This window comes from Lepidochelys kempii, chromosome 8 (genome assembly GCF_965140285.1).
Source record: "Lepidochelys kempii isolate rLepKem1 chromosome 8, rLepKem1.hap1, whole genome shotgun sequence".
Lineage (NCBI taxonomy): Eukaryota > Metazoa > Chordata > Testudines > Cheloniidae > Lepidochelys > Lepidochelys kempii.
In genome coordinates this window covers 37,283,591-37,311,479 of record NC_136387.1, presented here as the reverse complement: position 1 = coordinate 37,311,479, position 27,889 = coordinate 37,283,591, and the positions used below count along the sequence as shown (strand labels likewise).

The 27,889-nt window shown below is 56.4% G+C and overlaps 1 protein-coding gene across 2 annotated transcripts; it reads left to right on the top strand.

Moving 5' to 3' along the window:
* The first annotated feature begins 644 nt into the window (after window positions 1–644).
* APBB3 (amyloid beta precursor protein binding family B member 3) lies at window positions 645–27,889 on the top strand. 2 transcript variants are annotated; one of them, XM_073356067.1, is made up of 13 exons: window positions 645–763; window positions 12,602–12,792; window positions 13,023–13,099; window positions 16,504–16,564; window positions 17,168–17,314; window positions 17,766–17,893; window positions 18,350–18,355; window positions 18,436–18,550; window positions 19,358–19,445; window positions 20,383–20,466; window positions 22,740–22,855; window positions 23,766–23,951; window positions 25,788–27,889. In XM_073356067.1, exons 1-13 carry the CDS (start codon window positions 715–717, stop codon window positions 26,019–26,021), a joined length of 1,482 nt encoding a protein of 493 aa, XP_073212168.1. In that variant the 5' UTR covers window positions 645–714; the 3' UTR covers window positions 26,022–27,889. The 2 variants fall into 2 exon arrangements, with proteins under 2 accessions (XP_073212168.1, XP_073212169.1); XM_073356068.1 differs by lacking the exon at window positions 18,350–18,355.

Genomic DNA, 27,889 nt, shown 5'->3' with positions numbered 1-27,889 from the left:
AGCTAGAGACAACAGCAGTTTGCCCACAATAATCCTTCCGCCTACAGCTTTGGGTGGGAAGCTGCTCCCCACCCCCTCTCCCAAATGCCCTATGGCAGAGATGGGTGGCTGAATCTGGTCCCACTGGAGAAAGAAGCTGCTCTCAACATTGTCTCCTTAGACCACATGGTTTTCCTGGCCCTGCTGGGAAAGGGGAGTCGGGTCCCATTACAGATACTAGGGTGATGGGTGTGGGAGCCAGTGGGACCCTCAGGATCCCGTTGGACGTGGATCCTTGCTGAACAGAGCTGGCCAGATGCTCCCTTCCTGGACGGAGCAGCCGGGTCTCAGATGAGGGCCGGAAGCGTCACAGCCCCTCCGGCCAGGCCTCTGCCTCACCGCTGCAGTGACCCTGATGAACACTGCGCAGAGTGGCCGCCTTTGGCCAGCTCGCCTGGCTGCAGCCGCGGCCTGCCCCGGCAAATGAGCCCCCTCGACCCGCACCCCACATTCTCCCCAGCCCCTCTAGCCTGGCTCCCCCCGAGACTCTGGGCCTCTGGCACGCCACGGACCCACTGCTCCTCCCTTCTGCCCCGCCCCGTGCGCCTCCCCTCCCCCGGCCCCGCCTCCCCTGTCTGGAGCCTCCTCCAGCCCCGCCCCGCGCTCCAGCCCGCTGATCGCCCTGCAGCCGCCGCTCGCCGCGTCCTGTCCCCGGGCGCCCGGCTCGCCGAGGCCATGCTGGGCAAGGACTACATGCTGGCCATCATCCTGGTCAACTGCGACGGTGAGAGCCGGGGGGGGGCCGTGGCCGGGCAGGGCAGGGGCCGGCCTGGCAAGAGGCCATGCCCGGGGAAGGGAGGGGGCCGTGGCCGGGCAGAGAGAGAGAGCCGTGCCCCCTGCGCTGTGCAGGGGAGGGGCAGAGCGCCAGCCCGTTACCCTGGGCCGGGCGCTGGGGGCGCGAGTCCCTGGCTCGCTGCAGACCTGTTGCTGGTCACCGGGCTGACACCTGCTGGGGTGACGGTCTGCAAAGGGCTCTCTGCGCGGAGCATGGGCCGCCGGCTGCTTCTTGCCGTCCTGCCTTCCCCCCATGCCTCCTCCCGGGATCTGCCTCCTCCCGAGATCCTTCCTGCAGGCTGGCTGGGTCAGGCCGGGCCATGCCTCGGGCAGCTCTCCATGGTGCTGAACGCGGACATGGGCTTGGCTCTGCAACAATCTCTTGCTCGTTAGTTGTGAGGGCTGCGCTGAGAACTGGGAAATTCTCGGCCCAGCCTCTCCCCGTGCACCTCAGGCCCGCAGCCCTGCCAGCACCAGGAACAGCAGCCCGGATAATCCCTTCCCCTCATTTTACTCAACTTTCCTGATGCAGAACATGTGTGGAGTAAAAGGCAAATCTGGAAGGGCTGGCTGGCTCCGGGGAGTGGAAAGCCAAACTGCAGCTGTTCGCTGCAAATGGAACAGGTTCCAAATCTCCCCCAAGTGGTGGTGGTGGTGGTGGGGAACTGGCTGGGGGAGGATGGGAGTTGGGTGAAAGTCCTTTATCTCAGTCCATCCCCAGGTACCCAGTGACCATCCCACCTGCTGGCTGATTGGCTGGCATGAAATGAGTTGAGTGTCTCAGTTCAAGTGTCCACACCACACCTGTTCCCCTTGTTGGGAGTGGAAGCAGAGGGGCCACTGGGCCCCAGACACTGGAGCTGCCTCTTCTTCCTATGGGTGGTCCTGCGGGTGGGGATTGGGAGGCACTTGCTGTGCCACTGTCCATGCTGTCCTTGTGCTGTAGACAAGCAGAGGCCAATGGCCCCTGGCATGGCAACCTGGCACTTTTCTCCACCACCAGACTCCTGGTGAAGTCAGGAATGCCCTGTAGCTTTTACCCCCACTTTGTTTCTTTGGGAAGCACACAGAGTCTGAGTGAGGCCAGGCATGAGAGCTCATGCTCCTTGCAGAGGAATCTCTCTGATGACTATGGGCACATCCGCACCCTAGTTTACCTGGATCCCACCGGGGCTACTTGGCTGCCCCGAGCAAATCCAGGGCCCCTGCATATGCACTTGCTCTTTTGAAAAACAAGATCCATTTGTCCTGATGTCCCTACTCTGGGATTTCCTGCAGCTGGGCAGCTTTAGCCATGCGGCCATGCTGTTACCATCTATTATTAGTAACAGCATGCTGAATCAGGAAAGTGCCTCTCTAAAAGGTTAGCGTCGCTAAGGAATTCCAAATGATCCAAAGTTGTTACCCGCTGGTGGCCATCTGGTGGCCTTAGTGAAATGCGTTTGGTGGGTTTCAATACATTTCCCGGCAAGCAGGTGTCCAAATCACCAAAACCATTGCTCGTCTCAGCTGAGAAGCCAAGGACTGAGCAGGCCCTGTAGACCCCACTCCTTTGCACTCTAGAGTCATGGCTGAGGCATGTTGGGCTGAGAAGGGGTGGGGGCAGCGCTCAGGTTGTGTCAGAATGCGCCAGAACACCATTCTCAGAGCTAGAACAGTGTTACAGTACTTCTGCCAGTCCCAGGCAACCTCTCTCACTGGCTGCAGAGTGTCCTCTGAGTGGCAGGTGCCGGGCCCTGTTGGCAGGTGCTTGGAGAGGTGTTAGTGTGGAAAGAGCTGGGGACACTGCAGCCAGGAGCAGGCAGGGGAGTGTGGGGGCCCAGAGCTACTAGGAGTCCAGCGCGGAGCTAGATCTGGGCAATGTGGGGAGCTGGGTAGTGGGATTGCCTGGGCAGTAGAGCTCCCCACTGGGAGCTGGGCACAGGTAGGGGGAGGTGGGCACAGGATGGGCTCTGCAGGAAGTCATCCCCTGCTCCCCATGGCATCCTCCAGCTCTCTCATTGCCCTTATCTTCCTCCCAGCTCCCTCCACTCCCCCTCTGCTCCCTGCTTGGCACTTATTTTTTAGGACTCCAGCACTGGGTGGAGGTGGGGGAAAACTGGCACTGCCACTGCCTGGACTGCACCTGATCTGTGGCTACAGAGACAAGTCAGCCTCCAGTGAATATCAGGGCATCCCTTGCCAGCCTGACAGCCACACCAAATATGTGACACTATATAAGCAAATACGGTTTGTATTAAAGATAATTTGTTGCTAAAGCAACGACTCCCACGTCACTTCCCAAAGCATCCTGCCCAGCTGCTCCCTTTACCCTGCCAGAGATCAGGAAGATTTCAGCTGCTTCTTCCCAATATGTAGCCATTTAACACCTGAAGGAAAGTTATCTCCATCTCTCCCAGCCTCACATGCATCTTGGGCCCTGAGAACTGAGCAGCTGAGAGGAGAAGCTGGAGCTGGGGGGAGGCTGTGCGGAACTGTAGCCCATTCTGACCAGATTAATCTCCATGGTGAAAGCCTGCTGTCCTTTGATTAAATTCCCAGAGTTGGCATGGATTTGATAGCAGTTTAGTGTCTTTGGGATCAATGTTATTATCCTGCCATGTAATTCTGGGCTGGGATTTCCGTCGCAGTCATTGGCTGGAGGGTAGAATCAATGACAAGTATGGTGTATGCCCACCAACACTGAAAGACCACGGTCCCCTAATGCAGGAAAGGGGGCAGCATTAGGGTATGGTAAATGCACTAGTGCTATCGATGGAGAGCATCTCCCAGGGCCTGATCTTGTAAGATGCTGAGTGCTCCCAACTCTCCCTGAAGTCCCAATGAGAGGTGAGAGCATGCCACGTCCCCAAAATTGGGCCCCAACTGCAGAAGGTGGAGGCCTGTGCAGGGATGAAGATCCACAGTGCAGCTCAGCTGGCTAGGCTGCAGGGTGCTTCCTCTTCACTCGGTCTCAGGAGTCGGTGTATCCGCGCTTATTCCCAGTGTTGCAAGAGCCTGGTGCTGCATGGGAGGAAGGAGGCTTGGGGCAGTTGAGAGGGGCTGTCTGAGATCAGGCTCCGGGCACAGTCTCTCTATGCATTGAATGAAAGACAGGAAAAGGCTTGTCTCTTGTGAAGCCAGTGTCAAGATCCCTGTCATGGGGGCCTCTACTCACAGGGGGCACCTCCTCCTGGGTGCTCTGGGCATTAGCTCTTCCAGCCTGAGGCCTTCTTCTTGCGGTTCCTCGGCCTGCCCTCTCGCTCTCTCGTGCTGCGGCCCTTCTCTTGCTCCTCGGGAGGTGCTGCACAGCATCTTCAGGGCCTAGCCCTTTGGCCAAGTCCTCCTCTTCCAGAGTACTGTCAACATCTTCCACACTGTCCCAGGCAGTGCTTAACCCCACTGCCCACCGTGACTAGTGCAGATGGTTCTGGACAGTTCACAGCCTAGACTGTGCCGCTAGCTCAGGGGAATGCAGGCCCGCTCCCTACGCTGGGCCCCAACCCAGGGACCCTATCTCCAGCAGCAGAGGTCTGTACTAGCACAGACCTTCCTGCCTCTCCCCTAGAGTGCTTCCTACCTTGCCTATCCCAGCCTCATGTTCTCCACACTTTGAACCAAACCCCAATCTCCTGGGTTGCTAGACAACACAGACCCTTCCTCTTGGGTCCAAATCCCTTTCTCCCCCTTGTCTCTGGGAGATGACTGTACCCTCCTCCCTGCAGGCTCCTTTCTGCTCCCAGCTCCCTGGCTTTCTCGAAACCCCGTCTGCTCCTGCACAGGTGAGCTTCCCTCAGTTGGGGCTTTCCCATCACTCTAAATGGCCCCCACTTTGCAGCCCCTCTGGCCCACATTAACCCCTTCTGGGAAAACATGGGGCGCACCCCACCCCCTCCTGGCACTCCTGGCTTCTGGGCACTGGGGTGCAGAATACGGACCCCCAGTCTGTCAGAAGTGAGGCCAGCTCCCTGGGGTGGGGACCAAGCAGTGTGCACCCTCTGCAAACAACCTAACCAATGAGATCTCTGGGAGAACGTGGCTGAGAGCCCAGGGTGAGGAGGAACCTTGATGTGATGCTGTGGCCCAGGAAGCTGGTCTGACCACAGCTGCCTGGAGTCAGGGCAGCAGCTGGCCCTTTAGAGGCGGGCTTCTCTGCTGCATAAAGTGGTGTGGGTTGTGCCATTCCTGCCCATTGGTGGTTGGCAAAGCCTCCCTGCCAGTGGGCTTGTTTCATAAACTGCTGTTCCCACTTGGGAACCCACCTCCTTGCTGAGATCTGCAGCAGGACACTGACGTTGCAGTTGTGGCAGCTTTCCCCAGGCTTGCTTGTGTGTGTGTGTGTGTGTGTAGGCTGGCAAGTCCCACACTGCTGAACCTTTGGGATGGCCCCATGCCTCAGCAAGGAGAGGGAGGCTCCCTGTCGCCTGGTATTTCAGACAAGCTGAGGGGCAAGGACACAAACTCGCTTGCCCTTCTCTTCTGCAGGGCACCTGGTGGATCATTGCACCTGACCTCCTGGGAGTAGCTTGTCCAGGCAGCAAGTGCTGCTCCTGCCAATGGTGATTTGAGTTCTAGGCTAGGAGAGGCATGTGCAATTGAGGGGGGCAAACCCCAGTAGGGTGTGGCTGTGGGGGAATGAAAAGGAAAATCTAGGCTGAGTCTCAGGACCAATTTCCTGACATTGAAGTGGGGGTGGGGGGCAGGGAGGGGCTGGGAGTCCCATTGCTTGAGCAGTTAGGATCAGACGGGATGTAACCATGCCTGGGGAATGCACCCTTGGGAGAGCTGCCCTGGCCCCAGTGGGGAACCTGCTCCAGTTCAGAGGATTAGGTTTCAGGTCCATAGGCCTTAATTTCAACTCCAGACCAACAGTTTCCTCCCCGGCTCCTCTTAGTGCTTTCTTGGCAGATCTGGGGCCTGGCCCAATGCCCAGTGACATCAGGGGAGCCATGACTACAAAGGGCCATTAGTGCTTTTGGCTTTCCCTCCAGCCCCCTAACCATTTTGTGGCTCTTATTGGTTCCCTCCAATTTGCCCCTGTCTTCCTGGCACAGAGGAGCCCGGCCTCAATGCCATATCCCCAGCACAGTGTTGCAAGTGCTGTGTAGAGAGAGGCATGGTGTCCTCTCTGCTTGGATAAGGCACAAACTCTCTCTGGTTCAGACCCCAATGGCCTGTGCCTTCCTCGTATGTTTCACCCCTTTCAGAGCACCACCAGGCCCTCAACCCCTCCTGGGGATAGATACATGCAGTGTAGCCTTGAGCTCGTGGCAGATTGTGGGCCATGCTTGGGCACCGTCTGGGCACTTCCCTGGCCTCCTGAGCGAAGGGCTTTGGCAGTGACAGAGGCTGTGGGGCTGGCAGTGGATGTGATGGCTCCGATGGTAGGAAAGAGCTGGGCCGCAGCTGACTGCTTTGCTGCAGGCTCTATGCTGGGGCATTAATCTTTCCGTGTGGAGGGTGCAGGCTGCTTCTACCAGCAGCTGGCTGAGCCTGTCCGACTGATGGTGGGGCCTGATTAAGTAGAGTGTGTCTCACAGCTGCCTGGGCGAGTTGTGCCACCGGGGAGAGCAGAGGCACGGAGTATGCTAGAGCTTGCTGATGGATTATTCACCTTCTGTTCTGCCCATGTTGGGCATCTCAACAGGATAATAACACAGCAGGGGCATGCTGACCTTTGGCTATTTTTAGCTGTATTCCTGGGGACAGATACAGTTACAGATACTGCACATTTGATTCCTACAGGAAAAAGCCGGGCTGCAGGTTCTGATTCATGTCCATTCTGAGGAGGGGCAGGGACTGAGCTATTCCCCTGCTTCTGAAGTGGGGTGGGTGTGTGGTATTCAGGGCCTCCGAGATCCTCAATAATTTCCATTTTACTTTTCTTTCTCCTCTTCCTCCCCCCAAAGCATCAGCTGGTGTGGCTCAAGTTAGACCCCCTCACTCCTGCCCCTGCGGAGGCTATGTGTAGCCACACCACCATGACCAGTGAGCTCAACACATCTCAGAAGCAGAAAAGCACTGGGCCTGGTCAGTAATTGGTGGGGGACTGAGAGAAAGGCAGTGGCAGGTGTTACAGGACATGGTGTTAGTGCTCAGCAGGGAGCAGTCTTCCCTCTGAGTCAGAGCAAAACTAGTGCCCCAGGATGGCTCAAGGGGATGCCATGCAGCTGGGGCATGCAGTCCCGGTAGACTGTCTGCACTGTGTTTTGTGATCTGCAGTGTAACACCCGGAGATGAAAGACCATCTGTGACATTCCCCTCTGGTGTTATCCAGACCGGTGATCTGCTAGGTCACTCCAGTCCTTGACTCTGGGAGCCAGACTTACCCTGCTCTGCTGTGAGAACCCCCATTCCTGGGCCATTCACACACAGCCTCTGGCATGTAAGCTGCTCCCAGCTACTTGCAAGCGAACGACACTAGTCAGTATCTCCGGGCCCAGACACAACCCTAGGAACCTCTGTCTTGCAGTGTCCAGTTATGCCTGCTGGATGCGTCAACCTTATATGAGTTTATCAATTTAACAAAGAAATTTATATGTACCAGGCTTGTTATCCCAAGGGGAGCCTCTGACACACTTCAAACCAAACTCACTGCTTCAGGTAGAATAAACAAACAAATTTTAACTATAAAGATAGATTTTAGGTGATTATAAGTCAAAGCATAAGACGTCAGATTTGGTCAAATGAAATAAAAGCAAAACACGTTCTAAGCTAATCTTAACACTTTTAAAGTCCTTACAAACTTAGATGCTTCTCACCACAGGCTGGCTGATTGCTCTTCAGTCAGGCTCTCCCCTTTGATCTGCGCTTCAATTGCTTGGTGGTGGTGTCTGTAGATGTAGGTGGAAGAGAGAGGAGGAGCATGGCAAACGTCTCACCCTTTTATCATGTCCTTTCCTCCCCCTTGGCTTTGCCCCCCACTCCTCAGAGTCAGGTGAGCATTACTGAGTCTCTCCAAGCAAGGTTGAGCAATTCCCCTGGTGTGGCCTCATGCAGGTGGGTCATTGCATTGTAGCTCCTTTGCTGGACAATGTCTGTTGATGGGTTGTTTGACACCCCACCTGGGCGTTGGTTACTTTCCTTGCTGTTGCCTCTGGGGAGCTAATATCTGGCTGATTTCCACAACTTACAGCATGTTTTAGTGACCACCATACTACACAATTCTCATAACTTCATATGCATGAATGATGCACATATATAGATAGAGAAATGACTTTCAGCAGGTCATAACCTTTCCCCTGATACCTTACAAGGCATGCTTTATATGTAGGATCATGATTATGTGAAAATGAGGATTATGGGGTTACAGCACACTCCCCCAAGGTATAGAATGTCACACCGTCCCGCCTGAGCCCTGACTGCAGCACATTATGCTCCTGCTGCACTGTGCCAGTCTTGCCTTGGTGGCACTGGGTTTGCAATGCATCTCTCCCTGTGTGTGCCTGAGCTCTCTGGCTGGGCAGTACTGGGGATTGATGCTCCAGGGCTAGCATTGCCCCTTGCACTGTAAATGGAGGCTTTGGAGACTGCCTTTGGCTCAGATCCTGTGTGCCTGAGATGGCCATTGGCAGAGGAGATGCTGAAACTTCTGTGCTGGGGAAAGTGCCAGCTCCAGCGAATGAATTAGCTTTGGCTCCATCCAATTAGTGGTGCATTTGCTCTGAGTGTGTCTCTGGGGACAACCAGCTCCAGCCCTTCACCTGTGCAGCCCCGTCTTGGGGCCCCCAGTGAGTGGCAATGGCATTAGATCGCTGCTATTAGCTCTCAGGCTGGGGTTTGGGTCTACAGCTCCCAGCTGCAGGTGGCTTTGGCAGCCTGGGTTCCTTTGCTTTTGGAGGATCCTCAGGACTGCTGGGCTGAGCTGAATCTCTGGTTCCTCCTTGGAGGAGGAGCTCAGACTGTCTGGGAAGCCCCTCCAGCGCTGTGTGATCCAACTCCATTGAAGAGACTATTGGTATAAATAATCTGGATTGGTTAATGCAGTGTTAGGGGTAGAGATTGCAACCTGCAAAAACTTCCAGGAATCAGTCACTTGGCTACAGAGAGTGAGGTATTACAGATGTCAACTTAACTCCACCTGTATGTGCCAGGGCATCGTGCTGAATTTCCTGGCTTTTGAGTGTCTCCAGCCACAGCCTTTCTGCTGTCTTGATGCCACTGTAATAGCCACACATGCTCATTGCAGGAGAGAGTGTGGGCCAGTGGATAGAGCAGGGGAGGTTGAAAGTCAGGACTCCTGGGTGCTATGGTTTATTTGCTCTGTGATCGTGAGCATCTTGCTGTCTCCCCATCTGTAAAATGGGACAGATGCTCACCCCGTTCCCAGGAGAGTTGTAGGGTGGCCCAGAGTCATAAAAGTGCTTTGAGAGCCTCATGGTCAGGCATGTTGTTACAGTCCCTAGTCCTATCACTGCACTGAACAAAACCACCCCCAGCATTGTACAGAGGTTCGGATGGGCCCGTGCTTCTGTGTCTGCAGGATCCCGCCTGCCTGTGAATCAATGCACGGATTCAGTGACGGAGCTATGGAATCCTCATTCATTCAGATAACTGCACTAATCCCTGCAGCGGGCGTGTGTATTTCTAGCAGGTTGCGCTAGCTGTGTCCTTACTTAGCTAGGCTAGCGAGTGTCCTGTGCACATGCAGCTCCACTTGGTAACGGAGGTTCCAGCTGAGAACCAGGAGCCAGAGTCCATGTGCAAGGATGCTCCCTGCTGGTTTTTTCACCTGTTTGAATTTCCTTTGTCTTCCCTTCCTGCTTGATGACTTAGTTTACTGCTTACATGCAAATTGGATGTAATGATGGGATGATTTAACTGGGAATTGGTCCTGCTTCGAGCAGGGTGTTGGACTAGATGACCTTCTGGGGTCCCTTCCAACCCTATGATTCTATGAAATTAAGCAGAGCGCACATTCCTTTGTTTAGGACAGCTGTTTGCCAGCTTCCATCTGCACAGGGCTGTGTGGTTTGGAATGTGTGTTAATCGCACCATATAGGGGAATCGTATAACTTCTCATGTAATGTTGCCACACATATTTTACCAGCAAATGAGGAGTTTTCAAAGGATACCTTACCAGGCATACGTTGTACAAAGATTATTCCAATAGTGGGTAGGCTGGGAATACGGGGGGTGTATTCCCTCACAACTGGCTTGTTGGGGTTGAAGCCATGAAGTGTGCGTTCCTCTCCTGCTTGGACGCCTCTGGAGTGGCAAGGTGGCTTTTTCCTCTAGGCTCAGAAAGGAGGATGAGCTGTCTGAGCCCCAAGGGGATTTGGAGAAGTATCTGAAAATGGAGATGTAGAATGGTCTGGCCCTTTGCTATAGCTGGCCCCAGGGGATGGCTCAGGGCAAGTCTACACTACAGACTTGAATCAGTGCAGCTGTGCCGCTGTAGCACTTCTGGTGAAGACTCTTAAGCCGTCAGGATAGCTCACACCCCTGAGAGATGTAGTTGTACCGAAGTAAGTGTGTAGTGTAGACCTGGCTTGGAGGTGTGACACCAGGCTTTAAACACTGAGTGTGTGTCTACACAGCAGAAAACCCTGCAGCAGCCAGTCTCAGAGCCCAGGGGAACTGACAGGGGCACACACTGCAGGACTAAAAATAGCAGTGTGGCTATTTGGGGAATGGGGCTGGGCTGGAGCCCAGCCTCTGAGACCCTCCCGCTCGCTGGGTTTCAGAGCCTGGGGTGTAGCCCAAACCCAAATGTCTACACTGCTATTTTAGCTCTGCAGCGTGAGCACCCTAAGCCCAAACCAGTTTTCCGGGGCTCTGACACTCACAGACATGGGGCTTTTTTTTGCTGTGCAGACATACCGCCAGGCTCCCTGCCAATCCCAGAGGGGGTCAGTCCAGCCCTTTCTCCTTCTCGGGATAAGAAGTCCAGCACTTCCTTTGAACGAGTGCTCAGAACCCAGGGTTCTGTGTGCTGCAGATCTAAAGGTACTTCTCGAAAGAATGAGAAATTGCTGTTGTGTGCCGTTAGGTGCCACCTGCGCCCTCCACCCCAGAACTGGCTGCATTTCAGTGGGGCTGCGTGGATAGTGTGTGCAAAGTGCTTTGGGATGTAAGTTGCTGGGAGAATGCAGATGAAGACGAGCAGCTGTTACAGTGACAGTTGGATGGAGCTCCAGAGGGAAGAGTTCCAAGCGCAGTTAGCATTTCAGAATGTGATCCTGGAAGTCCTCTGTGTTCAGAGCCACTAGGGACTTCAGAGGAGTTTGGTGCGTGGGACGCTCCAGCACTGGGCCCTCCCATCCCAGGTTTCCCGGCCATTGATGCAGTCCTTGAGCTCACCCCTTTGTGATGCGAACTTTTCCATCTAAGTATGAACCAATGGACTTCAGATGAGGAGGTTCAGGAGTGACCCTCTTTCCTCATGCTCTCCCCACTCTCTGGGAGTGTGACAGCTCCACCACAACCAGGGGGCTTCCCCCATCACAGCTGGATCAGGACTCAGCCCTGGCTGAAATTCACCAGGAGTCTAGACTGTAGAAAGAGGAAGTGAACTGGATTGATGCCATGGAGTTAGGAAACAAAATTACCTCGACCCTCCCTGTACACTCAGCCGTGTGTGTGTTGGATACACAGATGATGCACCCACAAGACATGCACATGAAAGCTTGTCTCTCACCCAGAAACTGGTCCAATAAAAGCTATTACCTCACCCTCCTTGTCTCTCTAATACCTTGGGACTGACACGGTTACACCAACACTGCATAAGACATGCACATAGCAGTTAATGTGACACCACACCTATACAAAGCAAACAAGGTGCAGCACCCCTGAACTGCCTCATGCCCTTGTCCCCTATTTCTCTTTCCACGCTGTTTTGTCAGCTTATGCCCCTACAGAGACTGTCAGCTTTTCAGAGCAGGGACGGTGTCCTTTTAATTTGTTCACCTGGTGCCTTATTAACAATGCACAGCTGTTTGTATTCTAGAGGCAGCGCCCTTCCCTCTGAGTTCCTACTGAACTGGTGCCTCAGAATGGCTCTGTGCTGCTGGAGGTGCTGCATTCCAGCATGGTGTCCTGCCTCAACACGGGGGCTGGACTTGATGACCTTTCCAGGTCCTTTCCAGCCCTGCCTTTTTGTGATCGAGGACAGATCCTGATTGCTTGAGTCATAGGGATCCTGCAGCAGGAGCACCTTACCTGGTCTGGCTCCAGGCTAACTGCTGCTGCCTCAGTTCCCAGGGAGATCACTTGGCCGCATTCAGTGCCGCAGGAGAGATGCTGGCCTGTGGGACTCACGGCCTTGTCCAGAGTCTCTTTCCATGCACAGTTTTAGTCTTCAAATGTAAAACTTGGGCAGACATTAAACCCAACAGCAGTTCCTCTGCCCACCCAGGGCCTTTCCCCCTTTGCCTCTCTCAACCTCTCCAGCTCCAGGGGCTACTACAAGAGCCCCTCTCCCCACTCCAGCTGAGCTATTCCCCATTTCTTATAGAACACACCTGACCCCTTCCAGCTGGGGCTGATAAAGTGAACAGGGCTGGCTGGCCCCAGGCCTCCTGGCCCTTAAAGAGCTGGAGTTTTTGCCTTGGTGTCCTGGCCAAATTCCAGTGTGAATAACTGCATTCTGGCAAGGTTCCCAGCTGAGTGCACTGTAATATCTTTCCAGTCCTAAACTATCATGTAGGATTGCTGGTAAACAAGTGTTGTGTCCCACCCCAGAGGTGGCTGCGTTTCGGCCCTGGGCAAAGGGACAGTGCAGTATCTGTAAAGTGCATTGGGATCCTTTAGGATTAAAGTTGCTCCACCAACCCTGACCCCAGCTGCCTGATGCTTTCTGTGTTCCTAGATAACCTGTGGAGTGACCAGAATCTGGAGACAGAGCCCGACCTTCCCCCAGGATGGAGGAAAATTCATGACTCCTCAGGGACCTACTACTGGCATGTGCCAACGGGCACCACGCAATGGCAACGGCCATTGTGCACTTCTAGCCTGGGAGGGAGCCTGGCGGCTCGCAGAGAAGCTGTGTTGCAGGAAACGGTACAGAATGCCAGGAGAAAGTCGGCTTTAGTCTTAGTACTGCCAGTTCTGTGTGGGAGGAACGAGATTAGATCAGTCACCTCTGGTCACCCTGGGAGGGGAGATGGCCAGGGCTAAGCAGGGCTGTGTTAACAGGGGGCCTTGCACCCACCAGGAACACTCATCTGCACACAAGCTCCATGTGCTCTCTGGTGGCCTTCTCACGAGTCTCTTCTCCTGTCTCTGCTCAGGATCTGCCGGCAGCCGCAGTAAAGCTTGTGTCTGAGGAGAGACCTGTCCCCAGTCTGGTGGCATCATTGCCCAGAAGGTAGGGCTCGCCGCACAGGTTACCTTGCCAAAGCATGCCTGGTTAGGACAAACCCCATGGGAGAGAAGTCACTGGCACCTTGTCGTGTTCACCTCCCTGGATTAATCCTTACCTCTAGGCAGTGGTGAGCTGGAGCCGGTTCGCACCGGTTTGCTAGAAATGGTTGTTAAATTTAGAAGCCCTTTTAGAACCGGTTGTTCCAGGAGGGAAAACCGGTTTTGAAAGGGCTTCTAAATTTACCTGGCCAAAAGTGGCGCCTTAGGCGCCGACTCCATGGGTGCAGCCCTGGAGCACCCAAGAGGAAAATTTGGTGGGTGCAGAGCCTCCACCAACAGCCCCAGCTCACCTCTGCTCTGCCTCCGCCTCCTCCACTGAACGTGCTGCCCCACCCTGCTTCTCCGCCCTCCCCAGGCTTCCCGCGAATCAGCTGTTCGCGCGGGACACTGGGGCAGGCTGAGAAGCTGGTGGCGGCTTCCCACTCAGGCCCAGGGAGGCGGAGGTGAGCTGGGGCGGGGGTGCGAGGAGGGCTGCCCGCAGCAGGTAACTCGGGGGGTGCACAGGGGAACCGCTCCCTGCCCCAGCTCATCTCCGCCTCCCTCGGCCTGAGCAGGAAGCCGCCGCCTGCTTCTCAGCCCTCCCAGGCTTCCCACCGAACAGCTGATTTGTGGGAAGCTGGGGGAGGGGGCGGAGAAGCAGAGTGGGGCGGCACATTCAGGAGAGGAGGCAGAGTGGAGTTGAGGTAAGCTGGGGCCGGGCGTGGGTTGGGGAGCTGCCAAATTTTCCCTGTGGGTGCTCCAGCCCCGAAGCACCCAGGGAGTCGGCGCCTAAGGTACCACTTTTGATGTGATCAGTGGGGGGAGCAGCCGCTCCCCCTGCTCCCCCCCCAATTACGCTCCCCCGCCCCTAGAAGCCAGAGGGACCTGCTGGATGCTTCCTGGGAGCTGCTCCAGGTAAGCACCTCCAGAACTCCCCACCTCGCCCCCCGGCAGGTGCCTCTGGCTCTTAGGGGTGGGCACCCACTACGGTGGCCCATGAGACCCTCCTACCCAGTTCTGGGGGCAGTCAGGGGACAGAGGATGGGGGTGGATGGGGCAGGGGTTCTGGGGGGGCGTCAAGGAACGCAGGGGGGTTGGATGGGGCAGGAGTCCCGGGGGGCAGGAGTGGGCAACGACCAGGAGGGAATCCATTGTTAAGATTTTGCCAGCTCATCACTGCCTCTAGGGTTTGACTCAGCCCAGCTTTCATTCCAAGTGCTGGGTCCCCCTCCTTCCCTGAGGAGGCAAATCCACAGCCTAGGGTGCCTCACGATCAGGAAGCCGTTTCCTGACAATCAAACTATATTTTCCTCTTAATTTCATCCCATTCCTCTTAGTTCCACGCTTAATCCTCATGGAGTCCCTGGGCGATGCTCTGAACTACTCCCTATGAAGCCAGTCAGGACTCTAGTGAAGTCTCCTCTCTGTGAGCAGAGTGTCTCCAGGGCAAGAAGCTCACATGGCTTCCACTTTCCTGGGTCTGACCTCGGAGCATTCAGCATCCTCTGCCCCTCCGTGCACTTCCCACAGCAAGTCCGCCCAGGCGGGGTCCTGGGGAAGCCAGAGCGTCCTGCACCCCAACTCCACAGTCAGACATGACTCTTAGCCAGCCAGTAAAACAGAGGTTTATTAGATGGCAGGAACACAGTCTAAAACAGAGCTTGTAGGTACAGAGAGCAGGACCCTTCAGCCGGGTCCATTTTGGGGGGCAGTGAGCCAGACAACCATGTCTGCACTTCACTCCATGTCCCCAGCCAGCCCCAAACTGAAACTCTCTCCAGCCCCTCCTCCTCTGGGCTTTGTCCCTTTCCCGGGCCAGGAGGTCACCTAATTCCTTTGTTCTCCAACCCTTTAGCTCTCACCTTGTAGGGGGGAAGGACCCAGGCCATCAGTTGCCAGGAGACAGAGTATCGGCCATTTATGTACACTGGCTCTTTGCTCTGCAACAATTACACCCCCTTATCCCACCACCTAGAGACTTAAGAAATGCATAGGGGAAACTGAGGCACCGCTACAGGATTCAGAGGAAACATTAAGAACAGTCCCACTTCGTCACACCCTCCTTCTGCATGGGCTACCCGGCATCAGTTTCTGTCCCCACATAGTCACTGCTGAGCACCTGGCATGCAGGGAACCCCTTCTCCTCAGCCACTCTCTCCAGCCCCGTCAGCGCTTATGGGTCTCCTCTCTAAACTTCCCAGTTTGTCCCTGGCTTTCTGGCCATGTGGCATCCAGGGATGAATTAAACCATCCTGCCCCCCTGCTGCAGCTCTGAAGAGCAGGACTTGCCCTCTCTGCTCTGGGAGGCAATGCCTTTGCATGGGCAGCCCCCAAATCCACTGGCTTAACTTGCAGCCATGTGCCAGTAAATCTGCACATGGAGAAACTCTCTTACTGCCAACATCTGTCTAGGCAGCTAACTAAGGGGAATCAAACCTCATACTTCAGGGCCCTGGCCAACGGGGAACCCCCCTCCTCACCTGAGCAGCATTGCACATTGGGCCAGGTGATTTGTGGGGTGTCTCTTGTTTATCACTTCCTCAGAATAGTCAAGTGCCAGCCACTGCAAGTGGCAGGATGCTGTGCTAGGCATGGCCTGATTTGTTATGGCAAATGCCACGTCCCTGCTTGGCATGCTGGAGAATGCCGGGATTATACTCCCTTTTATCATGTGCCCTTCACAATAGTAAATGGGGGCATGTCACACTGTTTGGGTCAGGAGCAGCCAACATCTTCCCAAGCCAGACAGTGTCTCAGGAGAGAGAGAACTTGCCCTGATCCCAGAGGTGGGGCTGGGCACAAAGCTTGGGGGAGGGGGAGAGGAGAGGGTTCACCCTGATCCCAGGGGCAGTGAGGCCAAGAGCTTGTGTTGTCGCTGCATCGGATCATGAAGTGGGGCCCATGTCACGGCAGATGGAGGTGGATTCCAGATCCTGGGGTCAGGGTTCTGTGGGCACATGCTCACACCCCTTCTGGGAGAGCCCTGTTTGTTGGTGCTTCCCGGGGAGCAAAGGGCTGGTTCTCTTTGCTGTGGGAGCACAGGGACTGATGGGGAAATGGGAAGGAGAGGCCCTGTGCCTAGAGGGCCCTGGCCCCAACTCATGGCTGTTTGGTGGCCTGTGTGGAAGCAGCTGGTGGGCCTGGGTCCAGTTCCTAGTGGGGGGTCTCTATCAAGAAACCCCACCCCAGTGAGCACTCACCAGGCCAGGCCAGGGCAAGTGAGCAATGCCTCCTGGCCCAGGCAGGGTCAGACACGATGCCCTCGCTGCTCTGGGGAGAGGCAGAGGCCCTTAGCCTGCTGGGCTCCTGCTGCTGCTCCCTGCCATGCCCTGCTCATTGCCATGGCTAATGCCGTGCCTTCCTTTTCAGGACCTCCATGCCGTGGCATGGGGAGGAGTTCCCTCCCGGTGGCACAGAGCCTGGCTCCAAGGTACCGTCACTGAAGGGCCATTTGGTGAAGGCTCTGAAAGGGAGTTAGGGTATGGGAGGGGGCTCAGAGCTGGGACAGGGGCTTGGGTCCAGGGGCTTGGCTTGATCTAGTGGAGGGGTTTGGGCCCTGGGGGCTGTTGGTGCAGCTGGGCTGAGGCACATTTCAGTACTCAGCATGCTCTCATGGCTCCCTTGCTGGCTGTGAGTGAGACCTGGGAACAGACAGAGAGTGGGTCGGGCTCTAAATTCTCACCTGTGTGCACTGCTGGCTTCATAGCATCATAGGACTGGAAAGGGACTTCGAGAGGTCATCTAGTCCAGTCCCCTGCACTCAGCGGAACCTCCATGGGCACAGGATGGTGCTAGTAGCTGGGTAGCTGGGGCCCTGGGCCCAGATGGTCAGAGTCCTGGGAGGCTGGCATGGCACAGTTTGGCAGTGCCCCCAGCGGGTTGCCCTGACAGAAGCTGTTCATACTGTGTTGATTAGCCCTCTCCCCAGACTGGGTCACTATATTGGCCGTGGCTCTGTCAGGCTCAATGAGGAGGAGCTGGTGGGGGGTCTGGGCTGTTGCTAAGTGTGACCCCCATGGGTCTCCCCCTTCAGTGCTTCGTTGTGCGCTCCCTGGGCTGGGTGGAGATCCCGGAGGAGGACCTGGCCCCAGGCAAGAGCAGCATCGCGGTGAATAACTGTATCCAGCAGCTCTCGCAGAGCAAGTGTGAGGGTCGGGACCCTGCGAGCAGCTGGGGTGAGGTGAGTCCATTTCCTGGCATGGGCCAGAGACTGCTGGGTGCCACAGGTTCCGGAGGAGCGCGGATCTGCTCACAAGTGTCAGGACGCTGACCCCAGAGTCCTGGCTTCCATCAAGCCTGGCTAGTGACTCTCCACGGGGATCTTCTGCCGTCTCAGTGGCAGCCGCGATTCTGCCCGATTCAGGATCACTGGCCAGAGGGTGAGAGTCACTTCCCATGTGCCCCCAGCCAGCCTGTCCATCCTGATCTCAGACGCAGGCATGCAGCCTGGGGCACTGCCCTCCCCAAACACTGCATGCTGGGGGAGCCCTCAAGCTCCTGGCGGGGGACAGGGTGTCCCATCCCCACCTGCGTCTGGCCACCCCTCTGGCATGGGTGGGAGGGGGAGCTGGACAGCCTAGGGAGGGAAAGGGGAGAGCTGTGCTCTGAGCGCCCCTGCTCTCTCCTTGCAGGGCCAGAACATGGTGATGATTCTGAAGAAGGACACAATGAGCTTGCTGGACCCTCTGGATCATAGCCTGATCCACTGCCAGCCCATCATCAACATCCGTGTCTGGGGGGTGGGCTGCAACAATGGCAGGTAAGTGGCCGAGGCAGTGGGGGGCTGCCAGAGCTTGCTCTGGGGGAGCCCTCACCACCCTGGTACAGAAGGCACCCTCCCTGGCATGTGGGCAGGACTGCCCTGGGTCCTGTAATTCAGCCTCCAGGGGCATTCCAAACTGCTCTGTGATCCCTTAGGGTCTGGTGCCAGGATGTGGTGTCACCCTAGAAATGGGGCATTGTTGCGCATAGCACAACACGGCACTTGCCGCCCAGGGCTGGCATGGCTCCCTTGCACTGTACCTGCTGGGACACAGGGCATTTGCTGCTGGTTCTCTGCAGTGGGCCTTTCCTCCCCTCCCAGCGGGGCCCCCAGGGAAGGTGTTGGTGAGGGGTTCATTGAGGTGCATGTCCCGGCTTGCTGCTGCCACACAGGAATCAGTGCATTAACTGCTGACTCCTTTCCTCTCTCCACACGCTGCCACACCGGCTGCAGGGACAGGTAATGTAGCTCAGCTTCCCTGGGCGGGGCCAGCTCCCCACCCACAACCTCCTGCTCACCCACCTCTCCTCTCCTTGCAGGGATTTTGCTTTCGTGGCCAGTGACAAGGACACGTGCATGCTGAAGTGCCATGTCTTCCACTGCAACGTGCCTGCCAAAGCCATCGCCAAGGCCCTGCATGAGATGTGCTCCAAGGTATGCTCCTAGGGACAAGCTGCCCAGCATGCCTGGGCCTGTCCCAGCCTGGCCCCCTCAGCCCTGCTGAGCTGTCAGCAGGGAGTCCTGACCTCACATGCCCCTGCACTCCTTTAGATCAGGCTTCTCCTGGGCTAGGAGCCAGGTTCCCCTTCTGCAGGCAAGTGTCTCAGAACCGGACATGCCCCAAGCCTCGGGCTGTTGGGAGGCCTCCCAGAGCAGCATTTATGCGTGGGAACAGCATGAGGCAGGACCAACAGGAGTCGCTCCCTGATCCAATGGGGACTGTCCAGCCTGGCCCTGGGGAGCGGAGACCATGGTCAAGGTACTGATGAGCACTGTGGGTGAAGTGCAAGGCTGGGAGTCAGTAAGGTCTGAGTGCCAATCCCTGCTCTGCAACAGACTTGCTTTGTAGCCTCAGACAGGTCATTGCTACACTGTGTGCCTCAGTTTCCCCACCTGATGAAACAGCTCTCCCTCCCTGAGCTATACAAGTGCTAATGAGAGTAATAGCTAGCTCCTATACAGTGTGTTTCAAAGGGACGATGGGGAAACCAAGTTACAGAGACTTGCCAAAGGTCACCAGCAGATCTAGGACTAGCATACAGGTCTCCTGAGTCCCAGGCTAGGGCTCTAGTCAAAGCCATCAGGCCATAGACAGCCACACTCATTTTCCCTGGTACTATCCTGCTATCCAGCAGGGTCGTTCCTGCTTGACCTCCCAGGGCCTGAGTCCCACCAGCTGGGATCTGAGAGCAGAGGCCTGTGGAAAGTCTCTGTGTGATGGTGTTTCTCTGTGCTGTGCAGATTATGGCCGAGCGGGCAGTGGTCTGCAACAGCCTCACTCGATCCGTCACGCTGCAGCCCATCTCGCCAGACAACTTACCGCTGCAAGGTACTCCAGGGCATTCCCTTCATCCCTCCACCGTGTGCACATGCCTCCCACGCCACCTGGGGCACAAGTGCCAGACGAGACCCCATCACCTGCACTCTGCCTACTGATCATCTTCCCCAGGCCTACTGTCAGCATCACCACCCCCTGCGCACTCTGCACAGCTCCCATTTTGAAATCTCCTCTAAAGACTTTGCCCACAAATGGTCCTTCCTTTCCCCTAACGCAAGCATCTGCATGAGTGACAGGGTCAAGATCTGATACTTCCTGGCCCACCAGGGATAGAAACCATCACCTTGTCCCATGGGACAGCTGGGAACTCCCTGCCCACAGGTACAGTGTGCTCCTTTCTAGCCCTGAAAGGGGCTGAGCTATCAGCTCTCAAACTGATGCCCGCCCACCAAGTTATAGATAGGGCTGTATGCCAGAGGATGGGGCTCACTCTCTCTCTCCCACCAAGGCCTGCCCCATTGTACCCATGGCAACCTGTTGTCATAAGCAGGGTGGTGGTGGGAGATCTCGCAAAATACAACCTGTCTTTGACAGAAAGGCTTAAGGTGTGCCCTGGGCTGTGCTCGGAGCCTGTGGGGCTGGGCACAAGGCAGGGGAGTTCCTAGAGCATCTTCAAGAGAAGGAAACAACCCCACATGCACAGAACCAATCCTAGGGTGGTGGAGGGCTGTACCCCAGGAGAATGGCTCATCTTCTGCTCTCGCTGTCCTGTAAGCTCCGAAGCCAAGCGACTGGTGCTAGGTGAGGAAATCCATGTCACCCATGCCTGAGACACAAACAGGCATCCTGTAGCTAGGCAGCTCTCAGGTCAGCATTTGCCTGGGGGTAATACAATGAAGCCCCCACCCCTCAGTAAAGAGGTGGGCTTTGTTCAAGGTGGTGAGGAGCTGGAGGAGAACTTGCTCTGGCTTGCTCTTGTCTCTGGCAGTTGATATTCTGGATGCCGTGAGGCAGTCTATCCAGAAGTATGAAGCCCTGTATATCGGCAGCTTACCGGTGCCCAAAGCCATGGGTGAGTAGCCCTGTGGGAAGCTTTTGCTGCAGTCCCTATGCTGTTACATCATATGGGCTGCTGCATACTGAAGGAGGGCGGGGGGAATGCTGCACCCACTGAATGCTGTGGGTGGCCGAACAGCCACTGGTCTCAATGGGAGCAGAGTTAAGCCAGCACTGAGAGCTCCTGAAAAGCCCAGCCAGGCTGCAGAACTAGCCTTTGGGCCTGCTCCTGCGCCCAGCCCCTGGGAGTCTAGTGCCATTGAGGCAGCGCATGTCACCTTCCTGCCATCATGTGTCTGCCCTGCCCTGGAGGGGGCCATCTCTGTGGGCAGAGGACCGGTCCCTGTCCATGACTCAGTCAGCACTGCTGGGCTGGCTGCCAAGGTGGCTGGTGGGTGCCAACTGGGGGTGATGGGGGTGCTTGGCCATGGTCTTCCCTTCTCTCAAGTCTTTGCTAAGAAAAGGGATTTCCCAGTGTCCTTAGGATGCAGGGTCTTCCCCTCACCCGAAAAGCAATCCTGCCTCATCCCTGCCTCATCCCATGCCAGGAGGCTCTGCAGCTCTGAGGAGTGTGTGTGTGTGGGTGCCCTGGTCTGGGAACCCAGCGTGGGAGGAGCTGCCATCCCAGCCTAGAAAATTGTGGCTCAGGGCAAGTCCTTGCTCAGGTACAGGGCTTAGCTGTGTCCCCCTGCAGCAGGAAGGCATCATTACATTGTCCCATAGGCGTCACTGAGGGGCGTATAGTCCTCCCTGGGGGGGTGCCAGGCCGGAGCATGAGTGTCCATGCTGCGCCGCAGAGCCAGCTTTGGTGGTGTATGGCACACTGCGGGGTGGTGGGAGCAGGTGTCTGTGCTGGGCTGCAGGCCTGGGTGGGGGCACTGAGGCCTGGCTGTGCTGTGGGCTGGCCTGGGGGTTGCCAAATTTTTAATTGCCCAAAACTCGAACACCCTTGCCCTGCCCCTGCCCTGCCCCTTCCCAAAGGCCCCACTCCCACTCACTCCACCCCCCCACCCTCCCCCGTCGCTCACTCTCCCCTACCCTCACTCACTTTCACCAGGCTGGGGCAGGGGTGTGGGGTGTGGGAGGGGGGTGAGGGCTCCAGCGGGGGGTATGGGCTCTGGGGTGGGGCCAGAAATGAGAGGTTCAGGGTGCAGGAGGGGGCTCCAGGCTGGGGCCAAGGGGTTCAGAGTACAGGAGGGGGCTCAGAGCTGGGGGTGTGGGAGGGGGTGTGGGGTGGGGCCTCTTGGAGGGAGTTTGGGTGTGGGAGGGGGCTCACGGCTGGGGCAGAGGGTTGGGGTGTGGAGTGTGGGCTCCGGAAGGGAGTTAGGGTGAAGGAGGGGCTTCTGACCTGGAGCAGGAGGCTGGGGTGTGGGAAGGGGTTTGGGGTGCTGGCTCCAGCTGGGTGGCGCTTACCTCAGGTGGCGCCCAGAAGTGGCCGGCATGTCCCTCCTCTGGCTCTTAGGTGGAGAGGCCAGGGGGCTCTATGTGCTGCCTCAGTGGCTGCCTTTGTGCTTCAAAGCTGGACATGGCAGCTGCTTCTGGGAGCCGTGCGGAGCCAGGGCAGGCAGGGAGCCTGCCTTAGCCCCACTGTGCCGCTGACCAGATTTTTAACAGCTCAGTCAGCAGTGCTGACCAGGGCCGCCAGGGTCCCTTTTTGACAAGGCGTTCCAGTCAAAAAACCCTGGAGGGTTGGGGTGGGGCGGGGAGCACTGAGGCCTGGCTGTGCTGTGGGCCGGCTTGGGGGGGTGGGGAGGGGGAACAGTGAGGCTTGGCTGTGCTGTGGGCTGGCCTGAGAGGTGGCACCGAGGAATCAGTGCTGTGCAGCACTCAGGGCTGGTCTGGGGCACTGCTGCTGCCTGTATACCCAGTTGTGTTGCTTCCTGCCCCTGGTCTCCAGGGAATCTCTCCATTCAGTGTCTCCACTGGCTTCTGCACCAGTGACGCTGCCCTGTCACCATGGAACTTGCAACCTCTGCAGGATTTGCCGGCATCTCCTGCCAGTCTCTAGCATGTGCTGCCTATGTCTCACCCCAGCTGAAGGAGCTGCTTGTGCGCCCCTCCCTTCACCCCCCTGGCTGGATGAAACTGCCTGTAGCCCCCTATCTCTCCCCACCCCGCTGGACACTGGCAGTGTAGAGCACTCCCACCCTTGCATTTCCCTCTGGGCAGCACAGCCCTGCTGAGTCCTGTAGGTTGATGGCTTCAGAGGAGCCTGATGGGTGAGTGGTAACTGGCCTTGTTGTGCCAGGAGCGCAGGGTGTGGTCCATCCCCTCTGCTTATCTCCCCAGGGATGGACATACTAAATGAGGCCATTGAGACCCTGATGAGCAGCCAAGGCCGTGAGCAGTGGACCCCCTCCCTTATCAGCGTGTCAGACTCGGTGATGACAGTGCACCAGGCAGAGGTAACACTCCACATGCTTGGCCTTCTGGGGGCTCTGCCACAGGGCACACCACCCCTCTCCTGCTGCTGAGGGGTGCCCACCAAGTGGTTACCTCTGGAATACAGGGGGGCCACTCGCTGAAGCCCCCATGCATCCAGTGGAATGGGCTCTAGGGTGGGTTTGGGGGTTTCTTACTGCAGCCCCCACTGCCCTGGAGCCCACCCGGGTACACACCTCTGGCAAATGCAACCAGAGAACAGGTCCTACTGACTCTGTAGCCAATGCCCTCTCACCAGCCCTCGGGCTGTGGTTCCAAGCCACTCACTCACTCGTTAATGCTGCTAGGCAATGCCAGCAGTGCTCAGGGCTCTGAGCTGGCTGAAAGGAGTTCAGCGCCGCCAGCTCATGGGCTCTGAGGTTTGTCTGGTGCTCCACATAGCTGCCATCAATTGTTCTGAAGGGACAGTGAGCACAGGCCTTAGGCAGCGAGAGAAGCTCAGCCAGCGGCAGACACAGTGAGGGCCTGGGAGGAGTATTGCCAACTCGAGCAGTGAATAGGCCAGCTGGGCTGCACTCCTGCAGGAGTTTGCAAGGACGCGTAGGGTGTAGGCACCAGGAGCAAGAGGAATAACGTAGGAGGCTCTGAGAGAAAATAAGGTGAAATGAAACCAAGGGAACGTAGGGTGGTGGTTGGAGAGGGCTCATTATCCATCAGGCCATGGAGTCGCTTCCCCGTGTACAGAGTGGAAGCTCCATTGCTTGAGCCCTGAGGACAAAGCCCTAGGCCCAGGGGATGGCCTAGCTGGGACATGCTGGGTCTTTTCTGCTGTGGTTCTTTAGATCCCTCTCAAGGACACTGGGGTAACCCTGAGGCAGGGTTGTTTCCTCTCTGCTTGAGTCTAGTGACTGCTCTCGTGTGTGTTCCTTTGAGGCTGGTGAGGAAGACGCCCACATCTTTGAGTGCCAGGTCCGCTACGTGACCTTCATCGGGGTTGGGAAGGACGCTCACACGTTTGCTCTCATCGTAGACATGGGGCAGCAGCATTTCCAGTGCACGGCCTTCTGGTGTGAGCCGGACGCTGGCACCATCTCAGAGGCTGTGCAGGCTGCATGCATGGTGAGTGTGCTCCACCCCACCCCCAGGGGAACTCCCTGTGGTGAAAGGTGCTGGACTGAGAGCCCTAGAGCCTGACACCTTCCATCTAGCCCCAGAGAGGGGCTGCGTGGGCTGCTTTCCCTTAGCCCTGCCCTGCACGGGGGGTGGGTGGGGTGTCCATGATACAGTCAGTCCTTGCTCTCTACTGAGACCTATAGAATGGGACAGCTCTGAACCCACCTGCTGTGGGCTGGCATTGCAGGCTCTTTTTCCCACCCTGGCCTTTGGGATGTTTCACCTCTGAGCCATCCCCATGAGGGGCTCTGTCTTGCCTTGGCAGCGGGGGTGGGCTCTGCTCTAATAAGCCCCCTGAGCCACCGCGGTCCCTAGAGGTGTGGGCGTCACTGACAAGTCTTAACAAGTATGTAGTGCTTTCAAAGAGCTGCACAGAATGCGGGTCCTGCCGGTACATGTCTGCAGCAGGGTCCAGGCAGGGCGGGAGATGCGCTGCTGTCTTCCCTCACCTGGGGCAACATGTCCTCTGGAGCCAAACCAGGTTCCCTGTCAGAGCCCTTGCCTCTCACCTTGGTGTTTGGAGGGGATCGACTTGCTCAGCTGCCCCCTCAGGCCTTGAGGCTGGGGATGCACCTGGATGCTTTGGGGCCAAACAACATGCCCAGACTCCTCCCAGCCAGACTTTGGCCACCCAAGGGAGCACCCACAGTCCCTGTAGAAAACAGTGTTTAGAGGTCAGGGGTGGGGCATAGTCTGGCGGGGGGTTAGTGTGGGGACAGATGGAGGTGGGGCAGGGGCTGAGGGGTTAGTGTGGGGGTAGATGGAGGTGGGGCAGAATCTGGAGGGGTTAGTGTGGGGGTAGCTGGAGGTGGGGGAGGGTCTGGAGGGATATAGTGTGGGGGTAGATGGAGGAGGGGCAGGATCTGAGGGGTTAGTGTGGGGGTAGATGGAGGTGGGGCAGTGTCTGGAGGGGTTAGTGTGAGGGTAGATGGGGGAGGGGTTTTCATTTTTCACATCTGACACAGATGTCTGAAAAAGAAATCTGTTAGCATTGGAAAAAGTATAGAGAAAGGCAACAAAAATGATGAGGGGTATGGAACAGCTTCCGTATGAGAAGAGATTGAAAAGAGTGGGCCTGTTCTACTTGGATAAGAGGTGCTTAATGGGAGCTATGACAGAGGTCTATAGAATCATGAATGGTGTGGAGACAGTGACTAGGAAACTGTGTCCACTCTACATCAGTGGCCTGGCGAGTACAAGGAAAGGGGCTGCTCCCCTTCTAAGCTGAGGAGCTCTGGACATCTAGAGAGAAGGTGCCATCAGCATCTCACAAACTAGGAGACTGACTAGAGACAGGGAGGATTTGGGTGACTCAGAGCTGGGGGAGCAGGGTGGGAGAGGACTCTGTGGGGAGTGGGGTCTAGTGGTCAGAGTAGGGGGAACTGAAGATGCCCTTTTGCTGGTATCATCCGACTGGAGAGCTTGCTGAGAACTATGATGCACACACGAAATGCAGAGCCAATTTGTATGCATGGGAAGGGAGCGGTTCTAGTGGATAGAGGAAGGGGCGGAGACAGGGTTCCTGGGTTCCATTCCCAGCTCTAGGAGGGAGTGGAGTCTAGTGATCAGATGAAGGGGCAGACTGAGTCAGGACTCCTGGGTTCTATCTTTAGCTCTGCCAGCTGCCTTTGAAAAACTACCTAATTGCTCTGTGACTCACTTTACCCACTGTGCAGGGATGACAACGACCCTTCTCTGCTTGCTGGGCTCTTGTTGAGGCAGAGTGCACTTTGTGGTCTAGTCTCTGCGACACTCTGACCCGCTGCTCCCATTCTCTCACAGGTTCAGTACCAGAAGTGTCTGGTAGCCTCCACCTCACGGCTAAGGCCAAAGGGCAGCTCACGCTCGGTGCTTAAGATGAAGAGGACGGCATCCGTGGACTCCCCAGGGTGCCCGTTCCCTTCCACGGGCCACTCCCTGCAGAAAAACGGCAGCAGCGCCAGCTCTCGGAAGCGGGGGGTTTTCTCGTTCTTGGAAGCGTTCCGGCAGAAGCATTCCATGCTGCACACCCCGTAGGGCGCAGCTGTTCAGGGTGTGGGGGCAAGGCACCGGGCTCCTTGGCTGGCTTGTGTAAATAGAGTAACCAGATCTGTTGGCACTCCCTGCAGCTAAGGCCCAACAGACCCAAAGAGCAAGTCCATTCCCCACAGGGAGAGCCCCAGCTGGCCACAGAGGCAAGGCCAGAACCCGATAGTCCTTTGCTTTCTAGATTACCCCCTGGGGAGGGAGGTGGGTGCAGGGGGCTCTGGGAAGTAGCGATGACACAGCACATGTATGGTTCCAAGCAGGGAATGTTTCTTAATATCCAGAGCAGCCAGCAGCGAACATGACACGCAGGCCAAAAGCAACCAAGTTCTGCCCTCGCCGCCTGACAGGGGTCCGGGGTGGGCAGATGCTCCAGTCAGGGCACAGCTCCTTGGGATTCACTTTGGAGTGGGAGCTCAACTTGATTGTAGCTGAAGGCTGTGGGCGCTGCTGCCACCACAGCAAGGAGGGTTGGTGTATCACCAGGACTCACAAAGCCAACAGAGGGGATTCACCTCCTCAGCCCTGGCTCTTCCCAATGAACCCCTTTGATTTTCTGACAGCAATATAGAGGGCAGGCATGGGCCATGGGCCTGTGTCTACTGGCTGCAAATACGAGGAAAAGCCTTTTCCAGGCAACTGACTAACCATCCCCCCCGCCACGCCCTGAAAGAATGATCTGCTCCCTTCCCACTTCATTCAATAGCTGGTAACATGGTGCTGGGAATGGTAGGAGGCCTGTGGAAAGGGAGGGGTCTATTTCACCCTCCTGCTATGAATTGTTTAATTCTAAATGAATTCTTGCCTCCTTTGCTCTTAATAATATCAGTGGCAGCAGCCCCAGTGCTCAGACACAATCCTTCCAAAACAAACCAGGGAGCACTGCTTAGTGATCACACACAAACCCACAGCAACAAACTGGTGTGCACAGCTCCAATAACTCACAGTGTATGTAGCACCAGTGCTCATCTCAGAACACCAGCACGCGGGAGCAGCCCATGTAACAAGCCAATGCCCATGGGCTGGTACCGATACCATGGTGCCCAAGGCCTGGCACTGATACACCTGTGCTCCTGTGAAGGACAACTCTCATTTTAAAGGTAGGAAAGGTAGTGTTTAAAGGTAGTGTTGGGCTTCTAGTGGGTTGTTATGAGTTTAGAGCTGGTGTGAATTCCTACTCCTCTGGGGGGAGCCCGTGTGTGAATTCCCACCAAGCCTAGTGAGTACTTGGCTCAGCTGTGTCCCGAGCAGGCCAGTTGGGGGCTGCAATTGTTAGGTATAGTATGGGCCAGCTGTCCTTCCAGCTGCAAGCCAGTCACACATTACCGGCTGGTTCCTTAAAGGGTTTGTGCTCTTGCCCAGTTTGGAAATGACCTTAATCTGTCTTCACTCCCATATTTCTTTACACTTGCCTGTCAATTCCCTGGGGGACATCCCCATACGATAGACTGAAGTCTACCTCAGTAACACTTTCTATCTGATCATTTGTGCGAATAAAACACTAACATGCTGTGAGCACAAGCCAGTCCCATCTTTGCTTTGTCCCCTTCCTGCTGAGGATTGGATCAAGGTCAGAACAAGCTGTAAGGGGTGGGGGAGAGGGGAAAGGAACTTTTCTACTACACAGACATAGGAAGATAGGAACCACCAGACTGGATCAGACCCATGGTCCATCTAGTCCAGTAGCCTGTCTCTGGGAGTGGCTGGCACCAGATGCCTCAGAGAAGTGGTGCTGGAACAATTTTTATAGTGGACGGTGCTAAAGGTGGAAACCATGTATTTGGGTTGTTACTACTTCAAACCAGGGGGTGCAGCAGCACCCCCAGCACCAACACCTATGCCTCAGAGGAAGGTGCAAG

Excerpts from the sequence above, each read along its gene's own strand:
- APBB3 (XM_073356067.1), top strand. The coding sequence starts at position 715 with ATGCTGGGCAAGGACTACATGCTGGCCATCATCCTGGTCAACTGCGAC. Across the intron at positions 17,315-17,765 it reads CTGCGAGCAGCTGGGGTGAG|GGCCAGAACATGGTGATGAT; the intron begins GTGAGTCCATTT and ends CTCTCCTTGCAG. Across the intron at positions 18,551-19,357 it reads TGCATGAGATGTGCTCCAAG|ATTATGGCCGAGCGGGCAGT; the intron begins GTATGCTCCTAG and ends TGTGCTGTGCAG.